This window comes from Oncorhynchus kisutch, linkage group LG9, assembly GCF_002021735.2.
Source record: "Oncorhynchus kisutch isolate 150728-3 linkage group LG9, Okis_V2, whole genome shotgun sequence".
In the NCBI taxonomy this organism is placed as follows: domain Eukaryota; kingdom Metazoa; phylum Chordata; class Actinopteri; order Salmoniformes; family Salmonidae; genus Oncorhynchus; species Oncorhynchus kisutch.
The window spans coordinates 9,792,845-9,807,528 of record NC_034182.2 but is presented as its reverse complement, the minus strand read 5'-3'; the positions used below and the strand labels follow the sequence as shown (position 1 = coordinate 9,807,528).

The window sequence follows — 14,684 nt, the reverse complement described above, 5'->3', positions numbered from 1 at the left end:
TGACCTGTCAAAGTGTGCAGATTAAAGATGCACACTTACGTACACACACCATCCCATCGCCGTGATATCCCGTGTTGCACACGCACTGCCTGCGTCCAGGGAGAGTCCTCTTACACACAGCGTGAGGACTGCATCCTCCGTTATTGTCTTTGCAGGCATCTTTCGCTGCGCACACACACACACACACACACACACACACACACACACACACACACACACACACACACACACACACACACACACACACTAGTTACACCTAGTTTCCTGTGTGGTAGTCATGTATAGTGTAATAGCAGTTCAGGTACCAGTATAATAGTGCATGCCGGAAAGTGACAGGAAGGATACCTTTGCAGTCAGTGCCGTTACCCTGAAACCCTGCCAAACATTCACAGCGACCTACTACACATCTGTGGGAGAGATGCAAAAGAGGAGAAGAGATGGAACCACAGTTTGCAGCTAAGAGATGTAAGAACCGTTTCTCGGGCCTGATGTGCTGAGATGGTTTGATTTCAACATAAGTCACATCATAGAGCGATGGGAAGCTGAAGTCAGAGTGAGTTCACTCACATTGCACTGGTGTGGCACTTCCTGTCCCCACAGTTCTCTTCTCTCATGAACTCTGAAACACAGCATACAGGAATGACGAGTTACAGTGTTATGAGATGATCCTATAACATTGTTGAAATGCCCATGTGACTTCTACTTGTAATACTTGTGTTGTTTTTTTGGCATGTCTTTCTGTCAGTTAGGGGTGGGACTCTAGTCCCTTGGTAGGACATGTCCTGGGCGGTGACATTTGCATCCCTTGCCTTTGCGACCATGGAAAACACATCACGCCTGTTTTTGTTGACGTCAAACTGTTTGTCAATGATAAAACAAAATGCAAGTCCTCTGTACTGCAAAACTGTATTTGTATGTATTCTTTAAAAGTACTTAGGGTATGAAAATTGTCTTGTCCCTGTAGTGATGAGTAAAGTCGCAGTGACATGTTTTGGGGATTTAGAGATATCTATTATTTGAATTCTAGAAAATAAGTAAAAGTATTTCATATTTGTATGGATTAATAAAAACAAAGAAGGCTATTAAAATGCTTTTCATTTTATATATATAATACAGTGGGGTCAGAAAGTGTTAACACTCGTACCAGGACACTTTAGCCAACAACCTGGTTGCCTCTGCCAAGAGGCTGAAACTTGGCCACAAGTGGATCTTCCAGCAACACAATGACCCCACGCTCACATCAAAATCCACAAAGAAATGCTTAGTTGGCCACAAAATCAACATTTTGCAATGGCCATCTCAGTCTCTGGACTTGAAAACCTGGTGGTTTGAATTGAAGAGGGCCGTCCATAAACACAGATGAAGGATATCAAGGATCTGGAATGATTCTCTATGGAGGAATGGTCTAAGATCACTCCAACTGTGTCCTCCAAACTCATAAAACATTTTACAAAAAAGGCTCAGTGCCGTTATCTTCGCAAGGTGAGATATTTAAAGTTATTGAAATCAGGAGTGTCATTTTTGAGAAACAATTAACATTACTTGTTAAACATAATCGCACACCAGCATGGCTACCACAGCATTCTGCAGCGATACGCCATCCAATCTGGTTTGAGCTTACTGGGACTATCATTTGTTTTTCGACAAGACAATGACCCAAAACCTTCAGGCTGTGTAAGGGCTATTTGACCAAGAAGGAGTGATGGAGTGCTGCATTTTTTTAATTTAACCTATATTTAACTAGTCATAAGTCATTCGTATATTTATATGTGGGAACTCCAAGCATTACAGGTGACTACCTCATGAAGCTGGTTGAGAGAATGCCAAGAGTGTGCAAAGCTATCATCAAGGCAAAGGATGGGTACTTTGAGAATCTCAAATAAATATATTTTGTGTGCTATTTCATAGTTTTGATGTCTTCACTATTATTCTACAAAGTAGAACAAGTAAAAATAAAGAAAAACCCTTGAATGAGGAGGTGTGTCCAAACGATTGACTGGTATTGTGTAAATACATAACATTTTATTTTAATTCTCATGAAATGCCACCACAACTCAAGAATGACCCTCCTGCGCTGTGGCCCACTTATCAGGCAATGACCCTGTCATACATACTGGAAAGATTAAACTCGCACAACTTAAAGTGCTACCAGATGCAAGGAGCTAAAATTATACAAATTAAAAATAAGAACAACGCCAGCACATATACATTCATACAGTACATACTGTCATCACAGGCGACCCCTCTCCAATACGCATCACACTCGCATGTCCCATCTCCATGGATACCGTCGTTGCACCGGCCGTTCTTACACCTACAGTCTGCAGAGAGGGGGGGGGGGGGGGGGGGGGGGGGGGGGTGAGAGCGAGAGAGAGAAATATGCTGATAATAGTAGCATATATAGTGATTGTGTTGCTGTATTGCAAAAGCATCCCAATGTTGAATTGCTGGATTCTATATTGCAGTGGCAAGTTGATAGTGGATATATCTTGCGACAGTACCTTGGTCACAGTGGACGATATTTGACTACACTCTTAGAGAAAAAGGGTTCCAAAAGGGTTATTTGGCCGAATAACCCTTTTGGGTTCCATGTGGAACCCTCTGTGGAAAGGGTTTTACATGAAACCCAAACGGTTTCCACCCAAAAGATTTCCAACCGAAAAGGGTTCTTCAAAGGGTTCTCTTATGGGGACAGCCGAAGAACCCTTTTAGGTTCTAGATAGCATCTTTTTTTCTTAGGGCTTACAATACATTACTACAGTACCTTGGTCACAGTGGATGCCGTATTTGCCCTCCTGGCACGTTTCACAAGCAGTCCCGTTGAAGCTCTTGTTACACTGGCAAACCCCTGTACCGTTGGTCCTGTCCTGGCACATCCCGTTCCCATAGCAAGGCTGGCCTTTGGGCCCTGGACACGGCTCACAGTGCTCCCCGTAGAACCCGCCACAGCACCTCCGCACCTACAGGGGGAGCTAGAGTCAATCACCGGGACAGGCGCTTCTACTCTCCCTTCCAATTGGCGTAAAGGTAGAGTATGAATGCCTGTCAATTCCCTCACTCAGGTAGAGCTTCTCTGGACCCTTGTTGATTCCTCTTCTTGGATTTAAAGCATTGAATATGTGTCAGAAATATGCAAACACAAAAAAATATTTTAACAGTGCTTTTGTTTCTACACCAGTGACCCATTCTAGGGACCAGGGATGCATGCCAAATTCCACCCTATTCACTATGGGCCCTGGTCAAAAATAGTGCACTATATAGGGAATAGGGTGCGACACAGTCCAAAGTGTGGTCGTATTCCAGTGATTCCAACGCAGTGCTAATGGTGCTGCTGGTGTCTCACGTACAATGGTAGTGTTCTTGCAGATGGTCCTGCAGCCGATGCTGAGCAGCCGTTCCCCCTGGTAGACCCGACTGAACATACACTTTTTCCTGACCAATGCCTGTAGGGAAAACAGCCATAACACAGAGAGTAATTCGTGAAACATGACAGCTATTTTGTATCCACTATAAGGTAGCTGGATATACTTGAAAGGTATCATACTATTGTGGTAGCTCCAGTTGGACAGGAGTTGAGTTGTGGGTAGAAGCAATCTTGGCACAATCCCTTCAGACAAAATATAAATCAATTATTATCTGAGAAAATGAATGTCAAATGTTTAGAAAAAGGAAGAAAGGGGCTTTACCGGAAATGTCTTGAATTGCTGGATGTCGCAGCGATTTTTGGTGATATCTAGTACTGCAGATAGGCCGTGGATCACCCCTTTACCTCCCAGGATGTCTGACACATTTACCTGGGCTTCATTCACAAACAACTACAGAGGAGAGAGAAGAGAAGAGAGAGAAAAAAGAAGCACCACATTTTGAGAGGACTCAAACAGTAGCAGACTATAGCCAATATGGCTGATATAACATTAGTAGAACACCAACAGAATTCCCAGAGCATCCCATAATAATAATACCTTGTCATCCCTGGGTAAGATACCTAGCTGGTAGGAGAACCCCAGCATGGTCTCCTTGTAGGCTCCACCCAGCAGGTCTACCTTCATTAACCTATCAGACAGCACTACGTGGTACCGCGTCGTATTCAGGTCCTGACAACAACCAAAACACACACAGTACTACAGTTCATACATTATATAAGCACGCACACTCGCAGCCACACACACACACACAATGTGTACCAACATTAAAACATCGTTTGAGGTACCATGGTGTCTGAAGCGGTATTCTTGAGGTACTCGAGGACAGCGCCGTCTGTTGGAGCGAACACTGTGTAGGCCGAGGCCTGCTCTATCTCTGCTGTCAGGTTGTGATGCTGAGAGGGAGCCGACAGAGACAGACATTTTCCTCAGATATGGCTGCATACGGAATCACACATATTTTCATGGAGAACCTTATTGAGACATTGATAAAGCTGGGGTTGTTCATCAGAGTGCTCTGTTCAGAAATAGAGTTTGGGTGCTGTACGAGAGTGTGGATGAATAGAATGGCAGCCTTATAATGTACATACGACAAGGTAACTCCTGAACAGGGAGAACTCTGGCCTCCGTGCAAGCAGCTCCAGCAGCCCCTCACTGAGACTCCTCTCTGGAACCAACACCGTGTCAATAATGTGGATCAGTCCATTGGTTGAAGCCACATTTGCGGTTGTTATGGTGGCTCCTCCAATCACTGTGGACTGACAGACAATGCAGGGTTAACTTCAGGTCATGTGTTACAGTATCACAGTTCCTGTTCACTTCAACCTTCGGATAAAACCTGCCTCTAAACTCACCTCATTGGTCATAGTAACAGGAAGAGCCTTCTTCAGAACGGAAGTGAGCTGCAAGTTGGAGGACGCATCGCGTAGGTCATCTAGTGAGTAGACACCTTGGATCATGTGATTTCTATCAGGGGATAATCAGAAATAAGGACTATCACAATGGAAGAATCTCAGTGCCTATAGTAAAACGTTTTTAAAAGTTGTCCAAGGGAAAATAGAATAGACGGTTCTTATTGGACGGTAGTCCAGGTAGTCTCTTCCTGTTTTAGAACACATAATTTAGTTTGGTGCCTAATAAATATGACCTAGGTCTTACTTGATGATACTGGGTAGGTTCCCCTGGGTTGTCCAGAAGTCCTTGTCCTCTTTGGTCATCTTGTCTGTAGCTGCTGTGGACGGCACCAGCAGAGTTATGTTCTGACTGTTCATGAGTGGCAGCTGGGAAATGCCTACGTCCTGGGAGAGGGGAGAAGACGAAATAAAATACTAAATGTCTTGCCGACCTAAAACCATACGACCAGCCTCTTACAGGCATACTAGCAGGCTAGCAGAAGGTCATGGTGAGTTGTGAATATGACCTTATGCAGATTGTAGCATGATGGACTACAATACCCATAATGCTCTGTAACCATATCCGGTTGTATCTTACTAAACATTCCTGAAGCTTACACTATGCACTCTTAGATAAAAGGGTTCCAAAATGGTTTTTGGCTGTCCCCATAGGAGAACCCTTTTTGGTTCCATGTGGAACCCTCTCCATGTAGAAAAGGTTCTACATTGAACCAAAAAGAGTTCTACCTGGAACGGCTGAATAACTCTTAAAGGTTCTAGATAGTGTGGTGTGACGTCTCATTATTGATACAGGAAGTCAGAAGTGAAAATAAGTTGCTTCTTATTCAGACAATAAAGAATATGAACAACAGCATAAACAACAGGGAAAACTTTTTTTTAAACCTGCTGTAAATGACAATGGTCAAACTCACAGTCACCCATTTGGCGAACTCAGAGACATCAGGAAGGGCCATCAACTCCTACAGAGACACAGTAGAGGTCAGGTTTGTTATTCAGATCAATGTAGGTATGTCAGTCCCCCAATCCACAAACATATGTAGCTACCTGTCTTGGCAATAAGGTAGGAAGTGCTCACCTGTCCCACGTTGCCGTAGCACGCCTCTCCGTCACCTGTGTATCCATCCTCACACACACACTTCCATGCACCGGACACGTAGAGACAGCTTGCCTATAGGAGAGAAAGTAGATCAAAGTTCACGAGGTCAAAGACTATCATCACAGTCAATCAGTATTATGGTCGGTGATTCTATTGGTTCAATATCGTGTTGGCCAATGAGAAGTAGCGGGCACCCACCAGATAATGACAGCCGCCATTTTGTGCCACACACGGATTGCTCGCCTCGCACTCCCTCCCATTGCCACGGAAACCACTCTTGCATGCACAGCCGCTCTGCATTTGGAAATAGGAACATGCATAGAATCAACTGGAGACTTTGGGCTTTATTGAATGGATGGTTAAGATAGATGGTAAGGGAGAAAATATAGAAACAACATTGCATTGAGTCAATCAAACTGTTTTGGGAGTTTGATGCCCTACCCCTCTCACCTGTCCAGGGCCCACGTAGATGCAGGTGGCATTGGGATGGCATCCCCCTCTGTCAGGGCCCAGGCAGTCATTGATAGGCTGGCACCCATCCTCATCCATCCTCCATCCTGCCAAACATTGGCATGTGTGTGAGACTGGCCCTGTCTTTATACACTTGGCCTGTAGGGGGCAATGGAGAGCACAGTCAGAACAGCTCAGTACAGAAAGCAGGCTACCATGCTTAGGTAAAAAAAGGTTAAATTGGAAAAGGTACTGAAAGACGTTGATGGGGAGATGTATGGTTTTCGTACATTGTTTATGTGTTTTCTGTGCTTACATTCACATCGCATCCTCCACGGTGCGGAAGGGCACAGGGTTCTGTATACACACACGTGATCCCATCGCCTTGGAAACCAGGGTTACACACACACCTTCACACACATAAAAAAACATGCCTTTTACTTAGAACTAACTTTTGCAGGAGGGACAATCTTGGATACAAAACACTGTGTTGTCATGAGAATTTAGAACATTGAGTGAGAGAAAGGGATTCTATTGTTATACCAACATCCCCAACAAGGCCACAGTGAAGCCTGCACACTCACCTGACTGCCCCTCCGTTGAAGTTACACTCTGCGTGGGCATGACAGAAGGTCACCTGGGGGCCACAGGCCTGGGTGTGGCGCTCACAGTACTGGCCAGTGTAGCCCTGCTGGCAGGAGTCCACCTTACAACGCCCTTCTGCCTCGGGACGGTTATCACACACACCATGGATACAGTCACAAGCTAGGGACAGAGGGGGAGAGACACATCATCAACATGAGACAGATGTGTCCCTTTGTCGATATAGATACGTCTAAGACGGGGGTGTACTTTTGTCGCAGGCTGGTCCATATTTGTTGGGGTTGGAGCAGTAGTGACACCGGGAGCCTTTGAAATTGGTCTCGCAGACACACGTCCCGTTTCCCTCGATCCCCTCAGAACACTAAGACACACGGTAGAAAATAAGTATGAATACCTACATGCTGAACATAAACACAAAGAGGAGAATTACACCAATCACTGCATAGATTATTTTCTCAGTCAGACTGGTTAAGTGGTTAAGGGATACGTTGGTTAGGTGGGGTGTCTCACCTGTCCGTGACGGGAGCAGGGGGTGTTGAACCCTCCAGGACATGGGGTGCAGTCTGGCCCATAGAAGCCCTTACAGCACAGTGGTGTCTGGGGAGAGGGTGATGTAGAGGTGAGGTTAGGGAGGAGGATGTGCTTAGGAGGGTGTAGAACTCAAATCAGGGAGTGCCTACAGAGTGTGTGAGGGGTGTTTGAGGTGTACGAGGTGCAAGGGAGGTGTGGTGTGTGTGTACATGTTTTCCTACATTTATCAAGACTAGAATGTCCTTACAAGGTAGGATTCTTTCATTTGTTCAAATTAGATTTAATTTGTTAAAATTATTCAGTTTTAGGGTTTGGGGTTCAGTTTAGAAGAAGTTAGAAGTTAGGTTGAGGGTTAAGGTTAGGTTTAGGGTTAGGAGTTAGGGTTAGAAGTTTTGTGTGTATCTGTGTGTGTCTGTACCGTGAGGGTCCTGTTGCATATGGGGGCGCAGCCAAACGTAAGGATGTTGAAACTCAATATGTTCCGGAACACACAGCCGCGAAGGAAGGTGTTCTACACAAAGGGGGTGACGTCAGCAAAATAAACACAGAGCTGTATACAGTACATGGATGTCTGGATGTGTTTACTCAGTGCCCACCGGGCTCTGTCAAAAGTAGTGCACTATATAGGGAATAGGAGGCCATTTGTGACACAGACCATGGCTCTGAGTAAACACATACATTGCCTTCAGAAAGTATTCACACCCCTTGACTGTTACAGCCTGAATTTAAAATGGATTACATTTGGATTTTGTACTCAGTGGTGTAAAGTACTTAAGTAGAAATACTTTTAAGTATTACTTAAGTAGTTTATTGGGGTATCTGTACTTTACTATTTATATTTTTGACCGTTTTTACTTTTACTTCACCATAATGTGCTTTTTACTCCATACAGTAAACATTTTGGGTGCTTAGCAGGACAGGAAAATTGTCAAATTCACACACTTATCAAAATAACATCCCTGGTCATCCCTACTGTCTCTGATCTGGCAGCCTCACTAAACACAAATGCTTCATTTGTAAATGATGTCTGAGTGTTGGAGTGTGCCCCTGGCTATCTGTAAAATAAAATAAACTGTCTGGTTTGCTTCATATAAGGAATTTTAAATTATTTATACTTTTACTTTTGAAGTATATTTTAGCAATCACATTTACTTTTGATACTTAAGTATATGTGAAACCAAATACTTTTAGACGTTTTACTCAAGTAGTATTTTACTGGGTGACTTTCCCTTTTACTTGAGTCACTTTCTATTATTAAGGTATCTTTACTTTTTTCTCAAGGATGACAATTGGGAACTTTTTCGTCCATTGGGCCTACACATAATAACCCATAATGTCAAAGTGGAATTATGTTTTTAGACCTTTTTACAAATGAATAAAAAATGAAAAGCTGAAATTTCTTGAGTAAATAAGTATTCAACCCCTTTGTCATGGCAAGCCTAAATAACGTAATGAGTAAACGTGCTTAAAACTTCTTAGGGATAGGGGGCAGTATTTTCATGTCCGTATGAAAAGTGTGCCCAAAGTAAACTGCCTGTTACTCAGGCCCAGAAGCTAGGATATGCATATAATTAGATTTTCATCCTGACGTAGATTTAGATAGAAAACACTCTAAAGTTTCTAAAACTGTTAAAATAGTGTCTGTGAGTATAACAGAACTGATTTGGCAAGCGAAATCCCTAAGACAAACCATCCAGGGGGGGAAAAAATTGTGGAAGCCCTATTTAATAGGAACCTGGTTGCAGTTCCTATGGATTCCACTAGATGTCAACAGTCTTTAGAAATTGGTTGATGTTTTTCTTTTGAGATATGAAGAACTAGGGCTGTTCATTGTAAATGTCATTCAAAGTGGACTCTACTGTTTGATGCGCGTGAACTGGAACACGCTTCACATTGTTTTTATCCGGTATTGAACACAGTATATCCCGTCTTAAATTTGATAGATTATTTACGTTTTAGGATACCTTTGGTTGGATTAGGAACCTTGTTTGAAATGTTTGGACCAAGCTTACAGGTAATTTATTAGATACTTTGTAGTCATGTTGGGCGAGTTGGAACCGGTGTATTTCTGAATCAAACGCGCCAAATAAATATACATTTTGGGGATATAAAGAAGGACATTATCAAACAAAAGGACCATTTGTGATGTTTCTGGGACATGTTGGAGTGCCAACAGAAGAATATCTTCAAAGGTAAAGCATTTATTATATCGTTATTTCTGACTTTTGTGTCGCCACCTGCCTGGTTGAAAATTATTTTCATGTGTTTGTATGCGTGGCGCTGTCCTCAGATAATCACATTGTCTGCTTTCGCCGTAAAGCCTTTTTGAAAACTGACACTGTGGCTGGATTAACAAGAAGTTAAGCTTTATTTTGATGTATTATACTTATATGTTCGTGAATATTGAATCTTGATATTTCTGTAGTTTGAATCTGGCGCTCTGCAATTTCACTGGATGTTGTGAAATCAATCACGCTAAAGTTGCAAAATAAGTTGCATGGACTCAATAATAGTGTTTAACATGATTTTTGAATGACTACCTCATACAATTAAGGTCCCTCAGTGAATTTCAAACAAAGAATAAACCACAAAGACCAGGGAGGTTTTCCAATGCCTCGCAAAGAAGGGCACCTATTGGTAGATGGGTAAAAATAAAAAGGCAGACATTGAATATTCCTTTGAACATGGTGAAGTTATTAATTACACTTTGTATGGTGTATCAATACACCCAGTCATTATAAAGATGCAGGTGTCCTTCCTAACTCAGTCGCCAGAGAGAAAGGAAACTGCTCAGGGATTTCACCATGAGGCCAATGGTGACTTTAAAACAGTTATGATTGGGGAAAATCCAACACAACACATCACTGTGTACCACTCTTCATATTTTCAAGGATGGTGGTGGCTGCATCATGTTATGGGTATGCTTGTAATCAGCAAAGACTATGGAGTTTTTTGAGATAATAAGAAACGGAATAGAGCTAAGCAAAGGCTAAATTCTATAGGAAAATCTGTTTCAGTCTGCTTTCCAACATACACTGGGAGACACATTCAGCAGGACAACAACCTAAAACACAAGGACAAATATACACTGGAGTTGCTTACCAATATTATATTGAATGTTCCTGAATGGCCTAGTTACAGTTTTTTACAGAGTTTGAATAATTTTTTAAAGAATAATGTTCAAATATTGTACAATCCAGGTGTGCAAAGCTTTTGGAGACTTACTCATAAACACTTACCGCTGCCAAAGGTGATCCTAACATACATTTTTTAAACCTTTATTTAAATAGGAAAGTCAGTTAATTAAGAACAAATTCTTATTTATAATGACGGCTTACCCTGGCCAATGCTGGGCCAATTGTGCGCCGCCCTATGGGACTCCCAATCAAGGCCAGATGTGATACAGCCTGGATTGGAACCAAGGACTGTAGTGATGCCTCTTGCACTGAGATGCAGTGCCTTAGACCGCTGCGCCACTCGGGAGCCTAAGTAGTGACTTACGGGTGTGAATACTGTCATCAAGGCAAAGGGTGGCTACTTTGAAGAATCTCAAATATAAAATATAGTTTTATTTGTTTAACACATTTTTGTTTTCTACATGACTCCATATGTGTTATTTCATAGTTTCTACAATGTAGAAAATAGTAAAAAATAAGAAAAACCATTGAATGAGTATGTGTGTCCAAACTTTTGACTGGTACTGTATGTACATTTCTGTATTTAATTTCCAATACATTTCCAAACATTTCTAAAAACACATTTTCCCTTTTTCATGATGGGCTATATTGTGTGTAGATGGGTGAGAAAACAAATATTTTTTTAATCCATTTTAGATTCGGGATGTAACACAAGAAAATGTGGAATAGGTCAAAGGGTATGAATACTTTCTGGAGGCGCTGTACAAGGTTAAGGAAATAGCCATGTGAAAGCAACTGAAAGGGATGCTTAGGTCTCTATACAGTATTTGCAAACTATTTGGGGTTGAGTGTGTGTGGGTTCTTACTGTGGACACTCCGGATGGGCAGCCAGACTTGGTCACCTTTGAGCAGCTGACACAGTCACCCTGGGTAGTAACATGTCAACAAATAGAGACACTCAAATGAGGACAAGCAACCAGAACAAACTACCTCACTAAATTTAAATAAAGGATGACTCTAACAATAAGTTATAAAGTTAATAATGAACAAAACCTCGGAAACTAAAAGGGGGGACGATCACAGAACCTGCCACTCAAACTCACCTTCAAAAGTTTGTTCTCTGTGATGTCACACCTGTGTGGCAGTACCGGCTCGATGGAGGGCGGGATTAGAACTCCGTCCATCGAATAGAGGCGTCCGTTCTTGGCCTCCACGTCTGCCTCCAGTACAGCCATGCCGTTGACCAGGATTTGACCCTATGGGGTTTTGTCAGAGTCAGACACACACACCTACTGTACACACACTTACACGCACACACACACCATATACACCTCTGCGCTTGTGTTGATGTGTCACATGTACTTACGTTTTCAGTCACATTGAACGAGAGGATCTGATTGGCAATGGTCCTCATCCGCTGGTTGCTCACAGCGTTATAGAACTCCAACTTCAAACCAATGAAAAACAACAACCATGTGCAAACACATTCACAGAATATTCAGAGTAGGAGTGCTGATCTAGGATCAGGTCTCCTGTCCATGTAATCTAATTCATTATGATATAGACATAACATAACAGGACATAACAGATCCTAGATCAGCACTCATACTCTGAGAAGATTAATGAATACGGACGGACCTTGAAGACTAAGGGACTCTACATGATCTGGTTTGGTGATTGACATGTAGCCTAACATGCACACTCACATTGAATGAGGGGATCACATGATTCCTTAGTAGCTCCAGTAGTTTAGTGCTTCCCTGAATTCAGACAAAAATAAGCCAAACACACACACATCACAGTCACGGTCTGGAGACATGCATTGCAAAAGGATGTGTGTGTTTGTGTCATTAGAGGCATAAGAGTTTGTAAGTGTACATGCGTGTGCACATGAGGTCACCCATTCCCTACCTCACTAGAGGTGAGATAGTCCAGCTGTCCCTCCTTCATGGCATTGAAGGCTGTGTTGGTGGGGGCAAATATGGTGGAGGGCCCAGCCTCCTCCAATACAGAATCAACATTGGCTTTCTGGACAGATGAATCAAACCAAATCAAACTTTATTTAGGTTGAATATTTCATATCAAAAAATTGAGTTGCATATAAATACATACAAATAAGAATAACAATACATTAATAAGATATCAAACAACAGGTTGATGTTACTTCATATCTGATATACTATACCCACTCTGAATAATACATAGAATATGTTAAATCAAATTTAAATAACATGAAATGAATACAGAAGACAGTACCATCAACAATTCCTTGAACTTGGAAAACTTCCCATAGTCTGATAGAATCTTCATCAGATTCTCCTGGAAAAGATAACATGACAAGTCATGTCAAAATGGAATTTAGCCTAACTTAACAACCAGTCTTGTTGCTTTCAGTTGGCTCATTCATCCCCCTCCTCTCCCCTGTAACTATTCCCCAGGTCGTTGCTGTAAATGAGAATGTGTTCTCAGTCAACTTACCTGGTCGAATAAGGGGTAAATAAATACAATTAAAAAGTAGGCACAAATGTAGGCGTTACAAATGCTATTCTAAGTATAATAAACAATGTGTCTGGTTGGTCCCAAATGGCACCCTATTTCCTATGTACTGCACTACCTTTGACGAAAAAGTCATGCACTAAATAGGGAATAGGGTGCCGTTTGTGACGTAACCTCTGTCTCTGGTATTTGTGTACCTCTTTGTCGCTCTCCACCGTGGGTGAGACACTGTCCATCAGCTTGTTGATAATATGGATGATCCCATTGGAAGCGATGACATCAGACTGCAGGACCCCGCCCTTCTTCCTGCTGCCATGGATACGGATCTTGAGCTGCTTGTCCTGTGGAGGGGATCATCAAGTTATTTTGCTGACATGACCAGCGTGACCTGTCATTGGAGCAGTGTTTCTCATTGGACCGTCTTGTGCTTGTCATCACTACTACTATGAGAAGCACACTCTTGGGACGGTGTTCACATTTATCAGTCTAAATCAGGAGGGCCTTGGTAATGTGTGTGTGTGTGTGTGTGTGTGTGTGTGTGTGTGTGTGTGTGTGTGTGTGTGTGTGTGTGTGTGCGTGTGTGTGCGTGCGTGCGTGCGTGTGTGTGTGTCTCACGTCATCTGTTGTCACCGTCTCCCCTGCCTTGCCCGTCAGAGTGTAGTAGATGACCCCTCTGTTCAGCATGTCATAGGGCATCTCCACGGGAGAAATGTGCAGCTTACACAGGTACTTAGCCTTCATTGGGTCAGCCATCAGAGGTATCAGCTGAGACAGGACAACACATACTCACTGTTAGAACAAACACGATAAATATTTCAGCTATAGGGGGAAAAGTAAAAAATATTGGTCTTGTGTTCCAAAAAATATACAAAATATACAGCAATATAGCTACAGTGTCTCCAGGTGTCTACTGTGTATCATATAGCCATAGTGCCTCTAGGTGTCTACTGTGTATCATATAGCTACAGTGTCTCTATGTGTCTACTGTGTATCATATAGCCATAGTGCCTCTAGGTGTCTACTGTGTATCATATAGCTACAGTGTCTCTATGTGTCTACTGTGTATCATATAGCTACAGTGTCTCTATGTGTCTACTGTGTATCATATAGCCATAGTGCCTCTAGGTGTCTACTGTGTATCATATAGCTACAGTGTCTCTATGTGTCTACTGTGTATCATATAGCCATAGTGCCTCTAGGTGTCTACTGTGTATCATATAGCTACAGTGCCTCTAGGTGTCTACTGTGTATCATATAGCCATAGTGCCTCTAGGTGTCTACTGTGTATCATATAGCCATAGTGCCTCTAGGTGTCTACTGTGTATCATATAGCTACAGTGTCTCCAGGTGTCTACTGTGTATCATATAGCCATAGTGCCTCTAGATGTCTACTGTGTATCATATAGCTACAGTGTCTCCAGGTGTCTACTGTGTATCATATAGCTACAGTGCCTCTAGGTGTCTACTGTGTATCATATAGCCATAGTGCCTCTAGGTGTCTACTGTGTATCATATAGCAACAGTGCCTCTAGGT

At 42.5% G+C, this 14,684-nt stretch overlaps 1 protein-coding gene across 1 annotated transcript in view; it reads right to left on the bottom strand.

The window, feature by feature from the left end:
- The window catches only part of stab2 (stabilin 2), a 33,699-nt gene that overhangs the window by 11,904 nt on the left and 7,111 nt on the right, over positions 1-14,684 (bottom strand). Inside the window, exons 12-41 of the mRNA XM_020491039.2 lie at positions 13,766-13,915; positions 13,348-13,491; positions 12,911-12,973; positions 12,566-12,682; positions 12,361-12,414; positions 12,021-12,101; positions 11,758-11,910; positions 11,521-11,580; positions 7,936-8,028; positions 7,497-7,583; positions 7,236-7,347; positions 6,968-7,148; positions 6,700-6,793; positions 6,384-6,542; positions 6,132-6,227; positions 5,913-6,005; positions 5,749-5,796; positions 5,082-5,221; positions 4,778-4,889; positions 4,514-4,681; positions 4,211-4,318; positions 3,963-4,094; positions 3,687-3,815; positions 3,545-3,607; positions 3,348-3,443; positions 2,765-2,960; positions 2,226-2,321; positions 568-619; positions 346-407; positions 40-165 (exon numbers count right to left, since the gene is read on the bottom strand). Of these exons, the coding sequence (XP_020346628.2) occupies positions 40-165; positions 346-407; positions 568-619; positions 2,226-2,321; positions 2,765-2,960; positions 3,348-3,443; positions 3,545-3,607; positions 3,687-3,815; positions 3,963-4,094; positions 4,211-4,318; positions 4,514-4,681; positions 4,778-4,889; positions 5,082-5,221; positions 5,749-5,796; positions 5,913-6,005; positions 6,132-6,227; positions 6,384-6,542; positions 6,700-6,793; positions 6,968-7,148; positions 7,236-7,347; positions 7,497-7,583; positions 7,936-8,028; positions 11,521-11,580; positions 11,758-11,910; positions 12,021-12,101; positions 12,361-12,414; positions 12,566-12,682; positions 12,911-12,973; positions 13,348-13,491; positions 13,766-13,915 (3,265 nt within the window). The remainder of the gene's footprint in view (positions 1-39; positions 166-345; positions 408-567; positions 620-2,225; positions 2,322-2,764; positions 2,961-3,347; positions 3,444-3,544; positions 3,608-3,686; positions 3,816-3,962; positions 4,095-4,210; positions 4,319-4,513; positions 4,682-4,777; positions 4,890-5,081; positions 5,222-5,748; positions 5,797-5,912; positions 6,006-6,131; positions 6,228-6,383; positions 6,543-6,699; positions 6,794-6,967; positions 7,149-7,235; positions 7,348-7,496; positions 7,584-7,935; positions 8,029-11,520; positions 11,581-11,757; positions 11,911-12,020; positions 12,102-12,360; positions 12,415-12,565; positions 12,683-12,910; positions 12,974-13,347; positions 13,492-13,765; positions 13,916-14,684) is intronic.